Consider the following 24532-nt stretch of genomic DNA (forward strand, 5'->3'; position numbering starts at 1 on the left):
TTTTTATTAATTAGTAAAAAAAATCTGAAAAACATCATTCCACTTTGACATTTTTGGGTACTGGGTGTAAATCTCAATTTAATCCATTAATAATTCAGTCTGGAACAGAACAAATGTGGAAAAAGTCAATGTGTGTGTATACTTTCTGAAGACACTATAAGTGTAGCCTACACGTCTATAGATGTGTAGGCTACACTTATAGTGTCTTCAGAAAGAGCTAATGAAGCTAAGAGCTAATGAAAGAGTTAATGAGCTAATTGAGCTAATGAATTATGGGCTAATGCGCATACGCTTCTAACTTAGGTTACACATCTCGAAGCAGTCCGACTTCATTGTTTTGTAGTGAATTTATGCACCTGGCATCCCTGCTGCCTCGGCTATTCCTCTTAAATCTTATGGAGTCCCAAGAAAAAGCCAATCAATAGGGCTGATCAATACCTCCGCGTACCCGGGGATCGCAGAGCAACGTGCAGATCTGCCATTTCATAATCTGTAAACTTTTTTTTCCTTGCACTTTGACAGGTAAATATTTATAGCCCTAATATTTAGCTAACGAATGGCCTAATATCAAGCTAATATTTCACTTCTTACTTCGGCTACACATTGCTTGCCTCTCTTTTCCAGCTGTTACCATGCACAATAGCGCTGAATGTTTTACCATTTTATTAATAAGCCTACAGTGTGCACTAGGTTGCGTTGATCAGTTGATTGACAGGTGTACTGTAAAATGATAAACGTTCCTCTAGTGTGGATGCTCACCAACGTGGTTTCGAGTCCAGACTCGCGATAAACAGTTACTGCAAAACTGCAATCTGTAGGTGTTTGTTCACGTCCATCTAAGTCAACATTTGTAATTGGCTGATGAAGAATTTGTTGCAGGATATAATCACTGCCACCTGGTGAAGTTAGCATCGGGCTAATTTCATGTTATCTGATGGGACCAGATTTAGCGTTCTGTCACGTTTAAGTAAATTGACAATTTTTGTTGGCTGATAAGCATTTTGAGTCGGATAAACTGTTTAAGTTTAAATCTTTGCTCATGTTCGCAAGTATGCCCCCAAGGTAACTATCCACACATAGACATGGCCAGCAAACCTTCTCTGGTAACACAGGTTGGAGCAATGTGGGCTGGAACTAGGTACAGTAGAAGACATAAAACTGGAGAATGAGGGTGGATGAAAGCACAACAGTACACTTCACTGCAGTACAAACCCAATAGACCACATGCACATTAAACAGGGAATCTCACTAAGCCAATATAGCCTATAGGGCAGCCTGAGTGGCAGCCTGGAGGTGAGCATGATGATTATCTGCCAGTCCGAACTGACTGGAGCCTGTGTGGAAGTAGTCACTAGTCAATAACTACAGAGACACCTTTAGGAGGTCATGAACTTGGTCAGTGAACTAAACAGGAGTCCTAGAGTGAACTTCTGTCTACCGTTCACGACCACACACACACAAACTTGACTCGTCTCTGCTGGATGAGCACAGTGTAGATATATCCTGTGCACATGGACAAACTGTCTGCAGCCTGAGATGTACGTATCGCCCCCTCTATCCCCCTTCCACTCGCTCTTGCAAAACACGTACATTGAATAACAGAATGCCATTGGAGCATGCCGAGTTTTCTGTATTATTAGTGCTTGGTAAGGGAGGACAGGGGAGGAATAGTGAGCTGTCGGACCGAATCAATATCAAAAGTTTGTTTTTCTCTTTCTCTTTCATACATTTATCTTAATTTGTTATTTTTTGAATTTCTCTCATTTTCCCACCATATATATATATATAACACAAAGCACATGTCCTTATTTTGGAGGAATCTTTTATATCATTCCACATTATTTAACTAAATGTATAAGAAAATAACATCTGAGCTCTAATCTAAAGTGACTTAAAACGGGTACGTCAGAGGTGTTCGTCATATGGATTCCGTAGATTTAATAGTCATACAGGTGACAATACTCCTAGTAAACTCTACCCAGAGGATCTCAGTAGAACCACCTGAACCTGTATGGGATTGGGTGAATGAGATTCCGCAACCATGGGGGTTAACAAGAGGAGAGGAAGAGGGGGAGGAGGAAGAGGGACAGGTGCAGACGAAGGAGGAGGTGGAGCACAACAAGAGCAGAGGGGGAGGAGAAGGAGGAGTCAGCACGAGAGGCGGTTTAGGGGTGAGGAAGAAGAAGATGCACCTGAGCGGTCCGCCATCGCTCCTCCCAGTGCTGCTTCTCTACCTGAGTGTGCTCTACAGTGAGCTTCAGGCTAGAGAGCTTGGACAAGAGCGACTGGTAACACACATGGAGAGAGTAAGAGATAGACAGCTAGAGAGAGAGAAAGCCAGAAGGGGTGGACAGTAAGCTTGAAGATAGGAACAGTTTATCTCCAAAATTGGGGTTGCCAAGATCATAAAAGTAAATAAAGAGGAAATTACATTGCATTCGGAAAGTATTCAGGCCCCTTTACTTTTTCCATATTTTCTTACATTACAGTCTTATTCTAAAATGGAATAAATGGTTTTGTTTTTCATCAATCTACACACAATACCCCATAATGACAAAGCAAAAACTGTTTTTTATACATTTTTGCACATTTACTAAATATAAAAGACTGAAATATCACATTTACATAAGTATTCACTTTACTCAGTACTTTGTTGAAGCACCTTCAGTACTTTGTTGAAGCACCTTCAGTACTTTGTTGAAGCACCTTTGGCAGTGATTACAGCCTCGTATCTTCTTGGGTATGACGCTACAAGCTTGGCACACCTGTATTTGGCAGGTAGCCTAGTGGTTAGAGCATTGGACTAGTAACCGAAATGTTGCAAGATTGAATCCCTGAGCTGACAAGGTTCAAATATGTTGTTCTGCCTCTGAACAAGGCAGTTAACCCACTGTTCCTAGGCCATCATTGAAAATAAGAATTTGTTCTTAACTGACTTGCCTAGTTAAATAAAGGTAAAATAAAAAAATAAAAAAACATTTGGGGATATACAGTTTCTCCCATTCTTCTCTGCAGATCCTCTCAAGCTCTGTCAGGTTGGATGGGGAGCGTTGCTGCACAGCTCTTTTCAGGTCTCTCCAGAGATGCTCGATTTGGTTCAGGTCTGAGCTCTGGCTGGGCAACTCAAGAACATTCAGAGACTTGTCCCGAAGCCATTTCTGCGTCATCTTGGCTGTGTGCTTAGGGCCGTTGTCCTGGGGAAGTTGAACCTTCACCCCAGTCTGAGGTCCTGAGCGTTCTGGAGCAGGTTTTCATCAAGGATCTCTCTGTACTTTTCTCCATTCATCTTTGCCTCAATCCTGACTAGTTTCCCAGTTCCAGCCGCTGAAAAACATCCCCACAGCATGATGCTGCCACCACCATGCTTCACCGTAGGGATGGTTCCAGATTTACTCCAGGCGTGTCACTTGGCATTCAGGCCAAAGAGTTCAATCGTGTTTCTCATGGTCTGAGATTCTTTAGGTGCCTTTTGGTAAACTCCAAGCAGGCTGTCATGTGCCTTTTACTGAGGAGTGGCTTCCATATGGCCACTCTACCATAAAGGCCTGATTGGTGGAGTGCTGCAGAGATGGTTGGCCTTCTGGAAGGTTCTCCCATCTCCACAGAGGAACTCCGGAGCTTTGTCAGAGTGAACATCAGGTTCTTGGTCACCTCCCACTTCTGCCATTTAAAAATTATGGAAGTCACTGTGTTCTTGGGGACCTTCAATGCTGCAGACATTTTTCAGTACCTTTCCCCAGATCTGTGCATCGACACAATCCTGTCTCGGAGTGCTACGGACATTTCTTTCGACCTCATGGCTTGGTTTTTTTCTCTGACATGCACTGTCAAATGTGGGACGTTATATAGACAGGTGTGTGCGATTCCAAATCATGTCAAATCAATTGAATTTACGACAGGTGGACTCCAATCAAGTTGTAGAAACATCTCAAGGATGATCAATGGAAACAGGATGCACCTGAGCTAAATTTCAAGTGTCAAAGCAAAGGGTCTGAATAAGGTATTTCTGTTTATTTATTTTTTATAAATTAGCAACAATTTATAAAACACTCTTTTCACATTGTCATTATGAGGTATTGTGTGTAGATTGATGAGGAAAATCATCCATTTTAGAATAAGGCTGTAACGTAACAAAATGTGGGAAAAGTCAAGGGGTCTGAATACTTTCCGACTGTACCGTATGTGTTCAAATGAAATTGGAATATTAATAAGCAAAAATAACTAAATAACTAAAGTGGGTGTCACAAAGTGCCATGTGAATAAACTAAACTGACAGATAATTAGTGAACTATAAAGAAAAAAGGTGACAGAAATGATTTTTTACCTTTGTGGCCTTTAGTTTTTTCTCATACTGCGATTTCTCCCCCTCCAGCTCATCCACTTTACTCTTGAGAAACCGGAGTTCTTGCAGAAAGCCCTGTGAATAACACAGAACATATTGTAATGTTTTAGTTGAAACTAACTGTCCCTTTGATGTAAAATCTCCAAACTAAAAACATCATGCTCTTCACTGTGCCTTCCACACGAAAACACCAATTTCTCCACAGTCAAAAACCAGTGTTAGGATCTAGACATTGTTCCCTCAGTTTATAAATGAACATGCTACACCAAAAAGTAGAAGGGAAGGTTTTCAAAATCCCAAGTAGTTTGTTCCCTTGACAGCTGAAAACACCGTGCAGTTAAGACAAAAAGCTAAACCTCTACTTCCCAGGAAACACAGCAGGTGACCCTTTTAATATGTGACCAGTCAGTCAGTCCCCTATACTGTACTCAGTATGGATGGCTCAGACTACTTAAAAGGACCAATGTTTATGGCCATTACCTGTCAGTTAGATAGTCTGGTTTCCAGTTTGTTATAGCATCAATTAGGCACATTTTAAAAAGTTGTCTTTTTAAACTGGCAACTGGCAACAAGAAACTGGCAACAAGAATATAATGTTTCTTTGAAAATGTCATAAAGTCATAAAAAACATGTTAACAATGAATCTCCTGTTTAGAGACAGGGTAGTTAGTAGCGTAAGCCATTAACCAAGCCTAGTACTTGGAGAAAGTGACCAGCAAACCTTGGCTGCATTAATAAGGTGACCCACGGATATGCAAACACACCACACCACTTACAATGAGTAATGCAGATTGTGATAACACCTGGACATGGAAGCAAACAGCACACATGAAAACCACAGGATTCCCACACACTGTAGTAGTAGAGGTAGAGACGTCGGACACTGTAAGAGAAGCGGGTAGTGTTAAAGCCTGTAGAGGATTCCAGAAGGGTGAGGAGGACGGGGGTTAAGAGAGACGGGGGAGTGCGTCCATTTGGTTCAGAGAGTCTGCCTACATTCTGTCCTCCACAGCGACAGCAAAACTCCTCCACGTCAGAGCCACCCAAGCCCACGTCGGGGCATTGACTGTAGGCCTTGCGGGCACCACTCTCCCCCTGGGCCTCCATGGCCCGTTTCTCCATGATCCGGGTATGGATCTCTTCCTGAAACCTACACATCTGCTCCTGGAGCTCGCTAATCAGATTTACCACACACTGTGAGAGGGGGGAAAAAAATACAAAACAGAAAACGGAGAAATAATAATAAAAACGTTTCAAAATAATATGCACTGTTGTGAGTTAAATGTTTCTATGTTGTTTTAAAAAAATTTTTTTTTTAATATGTGACACATAACAGAAGTGGTTATTACGAGGATGAGGGTAAAGGGACCTCTGAGCTTCAATGCAGATCATATTTGACACGGTTAAACTGTCACATGCTGCCAGACAGCATAAGAAAAGTTCCTGACCTACTTTCCAAGTTCTCAAAGTGCAAATGGGAGGAACGGCTTGTCTGACTCAAGGGCAAAAGTTTGCTTTACTTCCCATGGGAATTGGAAAGCACCAAAGATTTAGGACAGAAAGTTGATTCCTAACTAAATTCTTAGCAGTTTGGCCAACTATGATTAAACCTAAGGGCATGTGAAACGGGATGTCTCACTAACACAGTGGTATTCAAAGTGGGGGTCACGACTCCTAGTTGGGTCACGGGGGAACTGCAGTGGGGTTGCCAACATTTTAAAATATGACACATTTCTATTCAACCCACGCAATGATTTGGTTTGTCAATTCGTTTTGGCTCGCTTCCATATTGCCCGCCATGCTCTGCACTAAAAGTCATATCAAGCACTGCCAAGTGGGGCACGCCAAACAACACACACCGCTCCTCCCAGAGCAGTGGCGACTCGTCATTCAGGGCTGTTGTGAGGGGGGGGGGGGTTGCCTGTTTTGCATGTTATTTTGACATTAATACGTGTCACATATCAGTTTGCAAGCAATGTCTCCTTCTGTACCTAATTCCAGCCCCCATTGCTCCGGAGAAGGATTGCTGCCCATGTCTATGTGTGGATAGTTACCTTGGGGGCATACTTGCGAACTTAAGCACAGATTTAAACTTAAACAGTTTATCCGGCTCAAAATGCTTATCAGCCAACATAAATTGTTGATTTACTTACATGTGACAGAACGCTAAATTGCAGATGGTCCCATCAGATAATATGAAGTTAGCCCGATGCTAACTTCACCAGGTGCCAGTGATTATATCCTGCAACAAATTCTTCATCATCCAATTACAAATGTTGACTTAGATGGATGTGAACAAACACCTACAGATTGCAGTTTTGCAGTAACTGTTTATCGCGAGTCTGGACTCGAACGCACGTTGGTGAGCATCCACACTAGAGGAACGTTTATCAGTTTACAGTACACCTGTCAATCAACTGATCAACACATCCTAGTGCACACTGTAGGCCTATTAATAAAGTGGTAACACATTCAACTCTTTCAGTGTGCTTTCATTGTCATAGTGACACTGAAGATAATACCTCAATGTAGGCTACATACAATGATACATAATTTATTTATTTATGTCATTGTTTGCCTCCTTGTTTAAGTGTTAAACAGGTTGCCTGTTTTGCATTTTATTTTGACATTAATACGTGTCACATATCAGTTTGCAAACAATGTAAAAAATAATCTACAAATCATTGAGTTAATAAAGCTTCATACAAACTTGGTCTCTTTGCTTTCTTGAGTTAGGCAGCTCCAAAATGCAGGTGTTTCAGCCTAGCTCAGTGCTTTCTGTCGTGGTGGGGCAGCCAGTGAAAAATACGGAGCGTAGATGTTGGTAATGTTCTCTAGTTGTGCCATGATTGTCTCAGTGTTCTCTCACTCATGGGGACACTATGTCACTGCCAAATCTAAGGGTAGAGCTAAAAAATTCAGGCCCCTTTGGTGTTGCCATAGAGTTACATCAGAAGTGCCCACCCAAGAAGGCTCAAGGTCATTGGCGACAGATAAAATGATGTCAAACCACGTTATATCTACAGTCGCTTTGATTGGACTGATCATGTCAACATCATACATTAACATTCTTATCTAGCAAGCTAGCAGTCATCATCATGAATGAAGTCAACAATCTAATGGCAAATGGTTTTTGATCCTTGTCATTTGAAGAAAAATAATGAAGAGAAATTATAGATAAAATGTATCGGTGCTCATCTGCCATTGGACATAAACATAAACACAAGCCGTTTACAGCTCACAGGGGATGGAAAGTAGCTTGGCTCCTAAAGGGTTGCAGTCTGGCTTCAGTTTTTAAAGCTTGACAATCAATAACCAAAAAGCAAAACCTGCAACAAAACACCATGCAAAGGAGAAACATGTAGACCTATTACAGCAACATTTGAGCAGTAGCCTGGCTACTCAACTACAAGACATTCTGAGTGCACCATACAGCAATGCTGCATTCAACTGCACTGGTGATCCATGCAGTGCAAAACAAATGAACAAAATGTTTTAAGTTAAAATGTTAAAATAACCTACAGCTACGATTTTGCTATTTGGAGTTATTAAGTACTTTTTGATTAGGGTCACAGCATATTATGCACCTGCTTTATGCCTCTCTCTAATGTCCATATGCCTTGTCTACTGCTGTCTTGGCTAGTTTTTACTGTTTTATTTCACTGTAGAGCCTTCAGTCCCGCTCAAAATGTTCTTTCGTCCCACCCTACACACATGCGGAGACCTCACCTGGCTTAACTTGTGCCGCCAGAGACGAAACCTCTCTCATCGTCACTCAACGGCTAGGTTTACCTCCACTGTACTCACATCCTGCCATATACTTGTGATGTAGAGGTTAACCCAGGCTCTGTAGCCCCCAGTTCCACTCCTATTCCCCAGGCGCTATCATTTGTTGACTTCTCTAACCGTATAAGCCTTGGTTTCATGCATATTAACATCAGAAGCCTCCTCCCTAAGTTTGTTTTATTCACTGCTTTAGCACACTACGCCAACCCTGATGTCCTAGCCATGTCTGAATCCTGGCTTAGGAAGGCCACCAAAAATTCAGAAATTTCCATCCCCAACTACAACATTTTCCGCCAAGATAGAACTGCCAAATGGGGTGGAGTTGCAATCTACTGAAGAGTTCTGTCATGCTGTCCAGGTCTGTGCCTAAACAGTTCGAGCTTCTACTTTTAAAAATCCACCTTTCCAGAAATAAGTCTCTCAATGTTGCCGCTTGTTATAGACCCCCTCAGCCCCCAGCTGTGCCCTGGACACCATATGTGAATTAATTGTCCTCCATTTTTATCTTCTTCTGTACTGTTAGGTGACCTAAACTGGGATATGCTTAACACCCCGGCCATCCAACAATCTAAACTAGATGCCCTCAATCTCAGACAAATTATTATGGAACCTACCAGGTACAACCCTAAATCCATAAACACGGGCACCCTCATAGATCCTGACCAACCTACCCTCTAAATACACCTCTGCTGTCTTCAACCAGGATCTCAGCTATCACTGCCTCATTGCCTGCGTCCGTAATGGGGCCGCGGTCAAACGACGACCCCTCATCACTGTCAAACGCTCCCTAAAACACTTCAGCGAGCACGCCTTTCTAACCGACCTGGCCCGGGTATCCTGGAAGGATAGTGACCTCTTTCCGTCATTAGAGGATGCCTGGTTATTCTTTAAAAGTGCTTTCCTCACCATCTTAAATAAGCATGCCCCATTCAAAAAATGTAGAACTAAGAACAGATATAGCCCTTGGTTCACTCCAGACCTGACTGCCCTTGACCAGCACAAAAACATCCTGTGGCGTACTGCATTAACATCGAATAGCCCCCGCGATATGCAACTTTTCAGGGAAGTTAGGAACCAATATACACAGGCAGTTAGGAAAGCAAAGGCTATCTTTTCAAACAGAAATGTGCATCCTGTAGCATAAACTCCAAAAAGTTCTGGGACACTGTAAAGTCCATGGACAATAAGAGCACCTCCTCCCAGCTGCCCACTGCACCGAGACTAGGAAACACTGTCACCACTGATAAATCCACGATAATGAAGATTTTCAATTAGCATTTTTCTACGTCTGGCCATGCTTTCCACCTGGCTACCCCTACCCCGGTCAACAGCTCTGCACCCCCCACAGCAACTTGCCCAAGTCTCTCCCATTTCTCCTTCACCAAATCCAGATAGCTGATGTTCTATAAGAGCTGCAAAATCTGGACCCCTACAAATCAGCTGGGCTAGACAATCTGGACCCTCTCTTTCTAAAATTATCCGTCGCAATTGTTGCAACCCCTATTACTAGCCTGTTCAACCTCTCTATGCGATCCCTAAAGATTGGAAAGCTGTTGCAGTCATCCCCCTCTTCTTAGGGGGTGACATTCTGGACTCAAACTGTTACAGACCTATATCTATCCTACCTTGCCTTTCTAAAGTCTTCAGAAGCAAAGTTAACAAACAGATCATAAAACTAAATGCATGCTCTTCAACCGATCGCTGCCCTTCTTTGGACACCGCTAACCTCCAGACCCGCCCTGTGGCCCCATCTAGCATCACTACTCTGGACGGTTCTGACTTAGAATATGTGGACAACTACATATACCTAGGTGTCTGGTTAGACTGTAAAATCTCCTTCCAGACTCAAATTAAGCATCTTCAATCCAAAATTAAATCTAGAATCAGCTTCCTATTTCGCAACAAAGCATCCTTCACACATGCTGCCAAACATATCCTTGTAAAACTGACTATGCTACCGATCCTTGACTTCGGCGATGTCATTTACAAAATAGCCTCCAACACTCTACTCAGCAAATTGGATGTAGTCTATCACAGTGCCATCTGTTTTGTCACCAAAGTCCCATACACTACCCACCACTGCGACCTGCATGCTCTCATTGGCTGGCCCTTGCTTCATAGTCATCGCCAAACCCACTGGCTCCAGGTCATCTATAAGTCTAGGTAGCATGCGCTCCAGCAGGTATATTTCACTGGTCACCCCCAAAGCCAACTCCCCCTTTGGCCACCTTTCTTTCCAGTTCTCTGCTGCCAATGACTGGAACGAATTGCAAAAATCACTGAAGTTGGAGACTTATATCTCCCTCACTAACTTTAAGCATCAGCTGTCAGAGCAGCTTACTGGTCATTGCACCTGTACATAGCCCATCTGTAAATATCCCACCCAACTACCTGATCCCCATACTGTTATTTATTTTTTTGCTCCTTTGCACCCAAGTATCTCTACTTGTACGTTCATCTTCTGCACATCTAGTAAGTGGACATTATAAAGGGCCATATTTTTTCAAATAAAACAATGGCCAGTTTGGGCCAGTTGTTTGCACGTAAAAAAAAAAAACACAACAGGCTATGTCTGTTTTTTCAATGTGGCCCGTACGCTGATTGAGTTTGACACCCCTGGTGTAGATGAATGTGAGGAGACAGGTAAAAAGAAGGATTTTCCCAGAAATGGGGTCCCCGCTGAAAAAGTTGAAATACCACTGCACTAACGTGCTGAGTAGTAGTGCGCAACTCCATATCCTGAATAGTAGGGCGGGGCGGTGTTTAATGTCCTAATCTTGGATACACTGACAGAAATGCCAGGACTGTGGACAGAGGAAGTTTCATATGATAGTGCCAGATGATGTTACACTTACAGTACGGCTGATAAGACACACGCTCCCACTCTATATATAGCTGTACGCTCTGAGCTTGGTGGTCGGGGGAGGTCTGGGCGGTGAAAGTGTTTGCACTTGTGGAATGTTCCAAGTGAATTTCTGCCATTCCCCATTAGTGCATGGGGCCCAGCAGCTGTCACTTCCAGGGACAAGTGTTTGTGGATGAAACAAATGCAGACTGGTTTCATGTTACCACGGCAACACGACCTGCGTTGAGTCCAGCTCTGCCCGGATATCATTGATTTTTGGGACGGGGGCAGAGAGGCGTGACCCGACAAGCTGTGTACATTACATGTTCCCCCTCAGTCAGTATAACTTACTCTGTCCCCAAGACATCTCTGCATAATGTCACAGTCAGATTGCTCTCGGTTATTGCAATACTTCATTAGAAATACAACCGAGATTTGACTTCCCACAGATGTCACTATTGTATTCGATCTGCTATGCATATGTCTTTAGCGTTATGCTCAGTTGATGATTGCTCATCAGAATTTCTTGAATACAGCCGGCGTTTCTGCTCCGTGCCATTTCTCATCTGCCCGCTTGTCTGTCAGAAGATCTCGTTTTGGCCCCGTCGTGTTTTCACGTCTCAGCCAATTTCCGTCCCTGTTTATCAGTCTCTATATTGCCTTTTGGGGCAGCGAGGGCGTTTGGGTGCCCTGGACTTCAGCGTTCGTCCACAACACTAAATCATGTTTATTTAACACAAGGTCAGATTCTCTATGATACAGACAGACTGGGGATTGTGATTGGGCTGAGGCTCTGATGATACCCACACAGACAGACTGGGGTTGTGACAGGGCTGAGGCTCTGCTGATTCCCACACAGACAGACTGGGGATTGTGACAGGGCTGAGGCTCTGATGATACCCACACATACAGACTGGGGTTGTGACAGGGCTGAGGCTCTGCTGATTCCCACACAGACAGACTGGGGGTTGTGACAGGGTTGAGGCTCTGATGATAACCACACAGACAGACTGGGGTTGTGACAGGGCTGAGGCTCTGATGATATCCACACAGACAGACTGGGGTTGTGACAGGGCTGAGGCTCTGATGATACCCACACAGACAGACTGGGGTTGTGACAGGGCTGAGGCTCTGCTGATTCCCACACAGACAGACTGGGGTTGTGACAGGGCTGAGGCTCTGATGATACCCACACAGACAGTCTGGGGTTGTGACAGGGCTGAGGCTCTGCTGATTCCCACACAGACAGACTGGGGTTGTGACAGGGCTAAGGCTCTGATGATACCCACACAGACAGACTGGGGTTGTGACAGGGCTGAGGCTCTGATGATACCCACACAGACAGACTGGGGTTGTGACAGGGCTGAGGCTCTGATGATACACACACAGACAGATGGGTTGTGACAGGGCTGAGGCTCTGCTGATTCTCACACAGACAGACTGGGGTTGTGACAGGGCTGAGGCTCTGATGATACCCACACAGACAGACTGGGGTTGTGACAGGGCTGAGGCTCTGCTGATTCCCACACAGACAGACTGGGGTTGTGACAGGGCTGAGGCTCTGATGATACCCACACAGACAGTCTGGGGTTGTGACAGGGCTGAGGCTCTGCTGATTCCCACACAGACAGACTGGGGTTGTGACAGGGCTAAGGCTCTGATGATACCCACACAGACAGACTGGGGTTGTGACAGGGCTGAGGCTCTGCTGATTCCCACACAGACAGACTGGGGTTGTGACAGGGCTGAGGCTCTGATGATACCCACACAGACAGACTGGGGTTGTGACAGGGCTGAGGCTCTGATGATTCCCACACAGACAGACTGGGGGTTGTGACAGGGCTGAGGCTCTGATGATTCCCACACAGACACAGCCAACGCCACATGAAAAGTTTACATCTTTATGTTCATATGTTATATAATTTTTTTAATTTAAATTTCTAATATTAAATTATCATTGTAATTGCACACAAATTAATGTCAGACATGCACCTACTACCTCAATGCTCTGTTGCTGGTGACTGGGACAAATGCAGGAGCAGATTTCAGGAGCAGGACAATACACCCTCTTTTTGACTAATGACTGACATATGGGCATGTACGTGATAGGCCTATCTGGATTATATGAGTATGATGGTCATAATGGTTCTTGATAGTGTCATAAAGTGCATTTTCTTAGTCCAAGTAAAGTGACACAGGATGGTCATAATGCTTCATGACAGTGTTATAAAGTGTATTTTCGGGAAGTTGTTGAAAATATGATGATTAAAAAACATGACTGTAAAGAATTCATTAAATCAACAAAGGACCTAAGAAACAAACTTTCAAACGAAAGGAAACTTCTTGGCAGGGAAAAAATACATTGAATAAATGTAGGTTTTGACACTCTTATGTAGGTGTCATAACTAGCCATAAAAGAATGTAATATACACTATATATACAAAAGTATGTGGACACCCCTTAAAATGTGTGTATAAAATCAAACACACAGCCATGTAATCTCCATAGACAAACATTGGCAGTAGAATGGCCTTACTGAAGAGCTCAGTGACTTTCAACGTGGCATCGGCATAGGATGCCACCTAGCCAACAAGTCAGTTCGTCAAATATCTGCCCTGCTAGAGCTGCCCCGGTCAACTGTAAGTGCTGTTATGGTGAAGTGGAAACGTCTAGGAGTAACAACGGCTTTGCCGTGAAGTGATAGGCCACACAAGCTCACAGAACGTGACCGCAGAGTGCTGAAGAGCATAAAAATCGTCTGTCCTCGGTTGCAACACTCGTTACCAAGTTCCAACTGCCTCTTGAACCAACGTCAGCACAAGAACTGTTCGTCGGGAGGTTTATGAAATGGGTTTCCATGGCCGAGCAGCCGAACACAAGCCTAAGATCACAATGTGCAATACCAAGCGTCGGCTGGAGTGGTGTAAAGCTCGCCACCATTGGACTCTAGAGCAGTGGAAACACGTTCTCTGGAGTGATTAATCACTCTTCACCATCTGGCAATCCGATGGACGAATCTGGTTTTGGCGGATGCCAGGAGAACACTACCTGCCCCAATGCATAGTGCCAACTGTAAAGTTTGGTGGAGGAGAAATAATGTTCTTTGATGATTTTTATGATTCGGGCTAGGCTTCTTAGTTCCAGTAAACGTAAATTTAACGCTACAGAATACAATGACATTCTAGACAATTCTGTGCTTCCAACTTTGTGGCAACCGTTTGGGGAAGGCGCTTTCCTGTTTCAGCATGACAATGCCCCTGTGCACAAAGCGCCGTACATAGAGAAATGGTTTGTCGAGATCGGTGTGGAAGAACTTTATAGGCCTGCACAGAGCCCTGACTTCAACCCCATCGAACACCTTTGGGATGAATTGGAATGCCGACTGCGAGCCAGGCCTAATCGCCCAACAGCTCGACTTCACTAATGCTCTTGTGGCTGAATGGAAGCAAGTCCCTGCAGCAATGTTACAACGTTGTGGAAAGCCTTTGTTATAAAAATTTGTTATAGCAGCAAAGGGGGGGACCAACTCCATAGTAATGCCCATGATTTTGAAATGAGATGTTCGACGAGCAGGTCTCCACATACTTTTGGTCATGTGGTGCATGTCACTACAGGTGTAAATATAGGGTCATGACAGTGTTATTACCATATTATGACAGGTTATGAGAAGTTATGTCAGCTGTTATGATGCTGGGTGTCAAGTAAAGTGTTACCGTTTGTTGCTACACTTTGGGGCTAGAGTGGTAAAGGCACAGAGAGACCTCACTGAGACCAAACTCCTTAGTAATGGAATGATGTTTTTCACTTGGCATTCCATCCTACTCTAACTAGCAAATACACAAAGTTGGCTTACTTCATAGGGCTTTGTGGGAATCTTACTAACAGCTGAGGGTAAATGGTGCCACCATACAAAGCCCTGAGTGGAGAAAACAGTGCCATTCATTTTCAGAACAGGCTGAGTTTAAGTCAAGTTTTATGGTAAACCAGCCCAGAGTCTGTGATTCTTACACACCCATCCTCTCCCCTCCTCCCAGCCTGTACTACAGTACCGTACCTCAGCTTTGTTCTGCTGGTCCTCGCTGCTGTCGTTGTGGTTCTGTTCCTCGTCCATGTCGACCAGCTTCAGTTTCAGGTAGGAAACCTCATCCATCAGATCCAGTTTCTGGGTCTCCAATGAGGTCCGGCTCAGCAGCTCCTGTACCGCACACACAGCCGCAGAGACACACACATTAACACAACTCTATCCACTGAGCAGTGCGACCAGAGTGAAGTATAAAGTCAGTGTGCCACTCCACTGGGCATAAAGCTCCCCCAAACCAACAGTTCAGCCTGGGAGCCCGGGCCCTGCTCTGCTATATATACACAATGCAATGTGGCTCTATTTTTACTTCCTCTGTCTGACTCAGACATGAGAGAGAGAGAGAGAGAGAGAGAGAGAGAGAGAGAGAGAGAGAGAGAGAGAGAGAGAGAGAGAGAGAGAGAGAGAGAGAGAGAGAGAGAGAGAGAGGGAGAGAGAGAGAGAGAGAGAGGAGAGAGAGAGAGAGAGAGGAGAGAGAGAGAGAGAGAGAGAGAGAGAGAGAGAGAGAGAGAGAGGGAGAGAGAGAGGAGAGAGAGGGAGAGAGAGGTAGAGAGAGAGGGAGAGAGAGGAGAGGGAGAGAGAGAGGAGAGAGAGAGAGAGAGAGAGGGGAGAGAGAGGGGGAGAGAGGAGAGAGAGAGGGGGGAGGGAGAGAGAGGGGGAGAGAGAGGGATAGAGAGATAGGGGAGAGAGAGGAGAGAGAGAGAGAGAGGGGGAGCGAGTGAGGGAGAGAAAGAAAGAGAGAGAAAGAAAGAGAACACTAAGTTAGAGACAGAACACTAAGTTAAGAGACAGACTCTAAAATGTTCAAAAGACCTGGGACAGGAGCAGTGTGTGTGTGCGTGTGTGTGTGTGTGTGTGTGTGTGTGTGTGTGTATATATAGAGCGGGTGGGTGTGTGAGCTTTGACTCTAGGTTTCACACACAGTAAACACACTTCCCTTACGCCCTATGGATTTCCCAACACCCCTCATCACTGGAGGCTGATTTCGGTTCCTGTTCGAGAGAATACTACTCTCTCCTTAAAATAACTTGCCATCATACTTTTGAATTAGATGTCCCTTACCAAGACAGCAATACATAGGCCTTGGCCTAAATGCATGATCTGTAATAAGCTATCCTAAATACCCCGACCAATATCCTTTTGTAGATAAATTGTTCAGAGATAGCGCACCTTTACTACAAGCCACTTGGTAACATCACATGAAAAATAACAACTCCCTACTACCAGGCAGACACATACACTCTTAGAAAAAAGGGTTCCAAAAAGGTTCTTCAAATCAAATCAAAGTATATTTGTCACGTGCCCCGAATACAACAGGTGTCGACCTTACAGTGAAATGCTTACTTACAGGCTCTAACCAATAGTGAAAAAAAGGTATTAGGTGAACAATAAGTAAGTAAAGAAACAAAAACAACAGTAAAAAGACAGTGAAAAATAACAGTAGCAGCACAATTGGTTGGGCGCCCGTAAAAGTGCTGCCATTTCTTCCGGCGCCATTTTCATTTATCAGCTGTCCCTTTTCATTCATTTATCAGCTGTCCCTTTTCATTCATTTATCAGCTGGCCCCATAAAATAACCTTTTCTCATTCCAGGTTCTCTGTTGGGTTCCAGGTAGAATCATTTTGGGTTCTATGTAGATCCCTGTGTAGAAAGGGTTCTTACTTGGAACCCAAAAGGGTTCTAGCAGGAACCAAAAAGGGTTATTCAAAGGGTTCTCCTATGGGGACAGCCGAAGAACCCTATACAGTCTGTGTAGATGGACTGTATGTAAACCCCTGTAATCACCACAGCTCAAGGGAAATACATTGAAAATAAAATCTGATAAATAAGTTGTGGCACCCTGTGACATTTGCAACCCAACACCGGCATTACTTCGAGGGGGATCAGCTGAGCATTTAGAAGCAATTTGAAGGTCTTTTCTGTAAAAGCCCAACAGCTGACACTTTAGCTAGCTGGCTAAGCCTGATGAATCCTTCCTTTGAACTAACTAAGAAGTGAAACACATGCAGGATTATCAGCCCTTCCTAACTAGCTCTGCAGGCTGTGGCGTTCTGATATCCAACTATCCGTTTATCTAGGCTTGATTGGACTGTGTTGAACTGCTATGGGCTCTCATTCTGAGTGTTGTGGCTGACTAGCCTGACTAGGTCAACATGCCACTCAGGCTTTCAGAGTCAGTGATCAGAGTCTGGGGCCAAGCCCCTCTTTGTCCCTCTGAAACAGGACCTCTTCTTTTCCCTGGGCCAGGGACCAGAGCCAGAGGTGTGTCAGTCTGTCAGACCTCTCAGCAGACCCAAGGTGCCACTAGCCTGGTCGCAGATCTGTTGGTGCCGTTTAACCAACTCCTAAGACATACAGTATGTTTGGCAGACAACACCCATAGTTGACTAAACAGCCAAAAGAGATCTGGAACCACTAGACCGGCTAAGATGCCACTGACTCTCTGCAACTGTACCCTCACCTGCTTGGTCAAGTAGGACACAGGGAGAAGGAAGGGGGGATGTGTGGTAGGTCAAGCTATCAAACCTGCAATCCTAGACTGGACTGGCCCTCTAATAGCAAATATTCCTTCTTAGCCTTTTACTGCAGTGGGCTAAAACAGGGTCAAACATAGTGTTTCTTGGTAGTCTTAAACAAATCTACTTTGAAACAAAAGTATACACCTCACACACTTAGTTATGGGCTTAAAAAAAGAAGACACCTGTACCATCTCAGATATAGAGTTGAAATGTGTTACATTTTTTTGTTTGCATCCCAACATTACACTTTATATACATCACAGAAGACTGAAACATCTAAAAACCGTTTGACCGGACTTTCGGCGTAAAAAACAAACAATAATAATGTTGATTAATTCCATCCATGAGGCCACCTCGTTATTTGACTGCAGGAAAGGGGTAGGTAAGGAAAGGTTTGTGCTATGGAAAGAGGTACTACCCAATATCCCCCCTCCCCCCTTTCCTGCCCCCACTCACTGTAATTAGCTCGCCATTAACTTGTTAATAATGAATCTTGTGAATTTATTTTCCTGTAATAATGAATAAACCATTTCTAAAGTTAAGACATTGTCAGCGGCTAGCCAGATAACAAGGTAGCTAACCAGCCTTTAGTGTGTGTGTGAGTCGATTGACGAAATAATCTGCCCAACACACTCACCCATTAGCTTTTGCTGGAACTGGCAGCAGATACTGAGAAGCATTCTCTTGACACTCAGAAAAGAGCTATCTCCATTTCAGGCTCAGAACAGCAGTGACAAAGATCAACCTTGCCATTGACCTTGCCTAATCACACCATGCACATTGTTTAAACAGATCTCATTAAAAACTTCAATGGAGCCAAACAATGTGAAGATAGACAGTGTCTGGTTATCGATAAAGGTCAAACACAAGGGACCTGCTAAGAGATACCAGCCACACCACAGAGCACTGTAGACAGTAGACACCAGTGGCTGTGGTCTCTAAACAGAAATAAGCATTTATTGTATATTCTCCATGACAACTTGAGGGGGAAAAAAGGTTTTCCCGTAGACCTGTGCTTATGTACAAAAAATAATAAAATTGCTCGGAATTTGAGGTCAATTAAACTGAAAAACAACAAATGCACTTTTTACCATTGCCATTTATGGGGAGCAAACCGGCTGGATGAGACAAAATCACAGAGTAGACAAAGGAGCAGTTGAAAAGCCCAAACAGAGGGCTTTTTGATTCCTAAATTGGGTAGCTGTGTGTGCCAATTTTTGGCATGCACACACAGCCTAATAAGAGGCATCAGCAGACACTGCTCAATGGCTCCTCTCCACTCACAACCCCTCACCACTGTCTCTGATCGTAAGAGCACAAACTGGACAATTCTCACCCTGTCCTCCTCCCTACCGCCACAACAAACATGGCTTACTTACTTACATCCTACTGGCAGATAAGGCAGCGACAAGACCTATCCACTTTTGACGATCCAAAGGCTGTTTGGCACGGTGTCCTGGTACACACAGCTAGAGTTGAAGTCGAAAGTTTACATACACCTTAGCCAAATACGTTTAAACTCAGTTTTTCACAATTCCTGACATTTAATCCAAGTAAAAATTCCCTGTCTTAGGTCAGTTACGATCACCACTTTATTTTAAGAATGTCAAATGTCAGAATAATATTAGAGAGAGTGATTTATTTCAGCTTTTATTTCTTTCATCACATTCCCAGTGGGTCAGAAGTTTACATACACTCAATTAGTATTTTGTAAAATTGCCTTTCAATTGTTTAACTTGGGTCAAACGTTTCGGGTAGCCTTCCACAAGCTTCCCACAATAAGTTGGGTGAATTTTGGCCCATTTCTCCTGACAGAGCTGGTGTAACTGAGTCAGGTTTGTAGGCCTCCTTGCTAGCACAGGCTTCTTCAGTTCTGCCCACACATTTTCTATAGGATTGAGGTCAGGCCTTTGTGATGGCCACTCCAATACCATGACTTTGTTGTCCTTAAGCCATAATGCCACAACTTTGGAAGTATGCTTGGGGTCATTTGTCCATTTGGAAGACCCATTTGCGACCAAGCTTTAACTTCCTGATGATGTCTTGAGATGTTGCTTCAATATAGTCACATAATTTTCCTGCCTCATGATGCCATCCATTTTGTGAAGTGCACCAGTCCCTCCTGCAGCAAAGCACCCCCACAACATGATGCTACCACCCCCCGTGCTTCACGGTTGGGATGGTGTTCTTCGGCTTGCAAGCCTCCCCCTTTTCCTCCAAACATAAAGATGGTCATTATGGCCAAACAGTTCTATTTTTGATTCATCAGACCAGAGGACATTTCTTCAAAAAGTACAATCTTTGTCCCCATGTGCAGTTGCAAACCGTAGTCTGGCTTTTTTATGGCGGTTTTGGAGCAGTGGTTTCTTCCTTGCTGAGCAGCCTTTCAGGTTAAGTCAATATAGCTCTCGTTTTACTGTGAAAATAGATAATTTTGTACCTGTTTCCTCCAGCACAAGGTCCTTTGCTGTTGTTCTGGGATTGATTTGCACTTTTCACACCAAAGTACGTTCATCACTAGGAGACAGAACACGTCTCCTTCCTGAGCGATATGACGGCTGCATGGTCCCATGGTGTTTATACTTGTGTACTATTGCTTGTACAGATGAACGTGGTACATTCAGGTGTTTGGAAATTGCTCCCAAGGATGAGCCAGACTTGTGGAGGTCTACAATTTTTTTTCTGAGGTCTTGGCTGATTTCTTTTGATTTTACCATGATGTCAAGCAAAGAGGCACTGAGTTTGAAGGTAGGCCTTGAAATACATCCACAGGTACATCTCCAATTGACTCAAATGATGTCAATTAGCCTATCAGAAGCTTCTAAAGCCACAACATAATTTTCTGGAATTTTCCACGAGTTTTAATGACTCCATCCTAAGTGTATGTAAACTTCCGACTTCAACTGTAAATGTATTTTAATATGGGTGCACCTAAACTATACAGTTAGAGCGGACATTTTCAGAGTCACATTTTTTCCCAACATTTTTATGTGCTGTTTTAAATTCAGAAAGACTATGCTGTCTGTTTTTAGTAGAGCCCACTCCCATAAAAATCTCTGCTCTTATAACACAATGGAGTCAGTAAGCCATAGGGAGTTACCCTGTAAGACCGAAAGGAAGTGAACTTTGTTTCCCTCCATCTTCTGAGTGACAAACCTTGTGCAATCGAGGTGAGTTTACTCCAGGATGACATGACTGAGGGGGCATTTTAAATCCATGGGTGGCACGAGTAGTAATGCTTTAAAACAAGATTGGTCCTACTGTTTAAATGTACAAAAAATGTATCTGAAATGTACCAGTCTTATATAATAGCACAAAGATATGCGCCATACAAGTGTATCGGAAATGCAACCGTAGCTGCCATAGGCCTGCCTACACATGCTTTGCACATACCAACACGAACATGGCAGCTCGGCAAGATGAGCACCACTAGGCTATCAAAGATTCATAGATTAAACTTTGATCATTATAACTATAATCTACAATGCTGTCGAATGTGTGACACTATGCCATGAGCGTAACTAAGCCACCACTTCTCCAGGTGCGCAATATTTTCTGTGTGGGAGAGTTTGTTACACACACAAGCTATAGCAAGAGAGCAGGGAGGGGGCGGATAAGTAGGCTAAGTGTGTCGTTTTCATAGGTCTGACATTACTTTTACAGTAGCCTGTCACACAGCGACTGTGTGTAATGCAAACGAATCACAACAGAGTGAACGTTTTCCTACTTGTTTTAGTAGGCTACACACGGTATTGGTCCTACTACTGCGACATGCAAAATGTACACAAATCTAGGCCTATCTGAAATGCAGCCATATACACTGTCATTTTGCTCACAAGAAAGCAAGCGATGTTGAAGAGAAGCCCCATGAAGACTGGTAGAAGATGCGCTCATTAAAACAGCACACACCATAACCATCGATTTAGGACCATGGACAGAAGGTTACCACCAGTCAGCGCGATGAAAGGATAACGTTAGATGCGCTGCCAAATTCAGCACCACCATAGTGGACAGCCAGGACAACAGGAGCACTGCACCAGGGCTCACCTCAGAGCACGACCAATTTTCCTACATTGGTTATTGTCCCTATACCCATCAAATAAAAGCAAAGCTGTATATCTGTCAATAGAAATTACATCCGCAAAAGCAAACAATGACATTAGGAATCACAGATACATCTAAAATATGCATTGATGTAAAAGCAAAAGCCTAAACTATACTATACAAACATTTGCCAAACAACCAGTAGGCTTACATGAGGGAAAACCAATGAATAAATCATTCTGGCACGGCGGCGAGGGCCATCAAGGTTGTAACTTACCATTTAGACGAGTTGCAGCAGCCTCCCGATGCAGTGTTGAACCTCAAGAGAAGTTTCTGATTCCATTCTCCTTCCTGGCAAAATGTACTTGTCAGGTCCCCTCTCAAATGCCAGCTGGACAAGCTGGGCTTTTCGTTGACGTAACATGCTGTGTTCACTGAATACGTTCTTCAGGGTGGAGAAGGAATTTTGCACATTGCTGTAGATGCCCCCAAAATGTTAATCGCGTTTCAGTGCCAACAGCACAGTCGTCATTGCTGACGAAGGCCCGCTGTATCTTTGAAGAACCCTGAGTGGAGTCCGTTTGTTGTTGCTGGCTGTGGTTCCGATTTCACTTCGCAAGAATGTGCGAGTCAAAATAAACTCTGATTCCACTGGTTCAGTTTCGGGTTAGATTCAACAGGTCGTCAGGTCTAGTGGCTGGGGTAGCGGAGGTGCAGGTGCTTGTTGTGATGTTACCCTCGTGCTGCTGGCGCTAGGCCCGGGCTCTTCTCGATCTTGTTGGTCAGCAGGTGGTGTGGGGGATGGGCGGGTATTACATTTGCTGCTAGGCTCCTCAACCTCGGTGGTCAGTCCTGCAGGCTGTTCGTTGAGCTTGGCATGGCTTTCGACATCAATTATTTTGCTCTTGACAGTGCCCAGACAGTTTCGGATATCCGTGCTGATCAAAGCTTAGCCAACTAGCTACAATTATTCAGTGCGCTGCTAACAAAACTTAACAAAGCTACTGTAATGGGTGTGTGCTAGTGGCAGGAAAGTCAGGCACAGGAGAACGAACTTGGTATAAACGGAGTCGTTTAATAAGTACTCACAGAACTCAGAAAACCAAAATATACAAAATAATAAAAGTGGGTACAAAACCCGTCGCACACCAGAATATATCTTGCACATAACATACAACCAAACAATCACTGACAAGGACATGAGGGGAAACAGAGGGTTAAATACACAACATGTAATCGATATGATTGGAACCAGGTGTGAAGGAAGACAAGACAAACCAATGGAAAATGAAAAATGGATCAGCGATGGCTAGAAGGTCGGTGACGTCAACCGCCGAACACCGCCCAAACAAGGAGAGGGACTGACTTCGGCGGAAGTCGTGACAGACCCGGTCCCCCGGTGCAAACACCGGGGACTCACTGCGGTGACGGTGGTCTGCACCAACTTTCTGGCGCAGCACAGCTTGCTGAAGGTGGACATGGGTAGCCCATGTTTCCTCTTCGCACCGGAACCAGTCATCCACCACAGGAGCCTCGGTCTGACTCTGATGCCAAGGAGCCAGAACCGGCTGATACCCCAATACACACTGGAAGGGAGAGAGATTAGTGGAGGAGTGGCGGAGCGAGTTCTGGGCTATCTCTGCCCAGGGCACGAACGCTGCCCACTCCCCCGGCCGGTCCTGGCAATAAGACCTCAGAAACCTACCCACATCCTGGTTAACTTTCTCTACCTGCCCGTTACTCTCGGGGTGCAAACCTGAGGTAAGGCTGACCGTGACCCCCAGACGTTCTATGAACACCTTCCAGACCCTCGACGTGAACTGGGGACCCTGATCAGACACTAAATCCTCAGGCACCCCATAGTGCCTGAAGACGTGTTTAAACTTAGAAAAACGAACCTCAACGACCAGGATCGTGGTGTTACCCTGTGAAGGAGGAAGATCGGTCAAGAAATCTACCGACAGGTGCGACCACGGCCATTGTGGAACGGGTAAGGGTTGTAACTTACCTCTGGGCAGGTGCCTAGGAGCCTTACACTGGGCGCACACCGAGCAAGAGGAAACATAAACCCTCACATCCTTAGCCAAAGTGGGCCACCAGTACTTCCCACTAAAACAGCGCACTTTCCGACCGATCCTAGGATGACCAGAGGAGGGTGACGTGTGGGCCCAATAGGTCAGCCGGTCGCGGACAGCAGACGGAACGTACAGACGCCCAGCTGGACACTGGCGGGGAGCGGGCTCTGCACACAACGCCTGCTCAATGTCCGCGTCCAACTCCCACACTACCGGTGCCACCAGGCAAGAGGCGGGGAGTACGGGAGTAGGATCCATGGGCCGCTCCTCTGTGTCATACAGCCGGGACAATGCATCTGCCTTAACGTTCTGGGAGCCTGGTCTGTTGGAAAGGGTAAACACATCCACCTCCACTATGATCGCCAAAGAGGGATCCCGATGGGCCAACACGGGAGCCGAGGTAAACAGAGCCCTCAGGTGACTAAAAGCCCTGTCCACCTCAGCTGATCACTGCAAGCACACCGGACCCCCCTTCAGCAGTGAGGTAATGGGAGCCACTACCTGACCAAAACCCTTGATAAACCTCCGGTAGTAGTTGGCTAACCCTGAGAACCGCTGCACCTCCTTTACCGTGGTGGGAGTCGGCCAATTATGCACGGCTGCAATGCGGTCACTCTCATTCTCCACCCCTGTAGTGGAAATGCGATACCCTAGGAAGGAGACGGACTGTTGGAAGAACTGGCATTTCTCAGCGTTGACGTACAGGTCATGCTCCAACAGGCGATAAAGCACTCTGCGCACCAGGGACACATGCTCAGTGCATGTAGCGGAGTATATCAAAATATCATCAATATACACCACTACACCCTGCCCGTGCAGGTCCCTGAAAATCTTGTCTACAA

The 24532-nt window shown here is 44.8% G+C and overlaps 1 protein-coding gene across 17 annotated transcripts in view; it reads right to left on the reverse strand.

Annotated features, from left to right (window-relative positions):
* Positions 1-24532, reverse strand: part of LOC112252607 (liprin-beta-2) — a 113113-nt gene that overhangs the window by 23976 nt on the left and 64605 nt on the right. For 8 of the 17 annotated variants that reach the window (XR_006083621.1, XM_024423998.2, XM_024423997.2 and 5 more), the window contains 4 exons: positions 15028-15168; positions 5339-5536; positions 4325-4417; positions 2193-2321 (listed from right to left, as the gene is read on the reverse strand). Coding sequence is in view for 14 of the 17 variants with exons in the window: in XM_024423998.2 (XP_024279766.1) it covers positions 2193-2321; positions 4325-4417; positions 5339-5536; positions 15028-15168 (561 nt within the window). In the remaining 3 variants the exon portion in view is untranslated. The remainder of the gene's footprint in view (positions 1-2192; positions 2322-4324; positions 4418-5338; positions 5537-15027; positions 15169-24532) is intronic. The other 9 variants (XR_006083622.1, XM_024424001.2, XM_024423999.2 and 6 more) reach the window with 5 other exon arrangements.

The sequence above is a fragment of the Oncorhynchus tshawytscha genome, linkage group LG06 (genome assembly GCF_018296145.1).
Source record: "Oncorhynchus tshawytscha isolate Ot180627B linkage group LG06, Otsh_v2.0, whole genome shotgun sequence".
Classification (NCBI taxonomy): domain Eukaryota; kingdom Metazoa; phylum Chordata; class Actinopteri; order Salmoniformes; family Salmonidae; genus Oncorhynchus; species Oncorhynchus tshawytscha.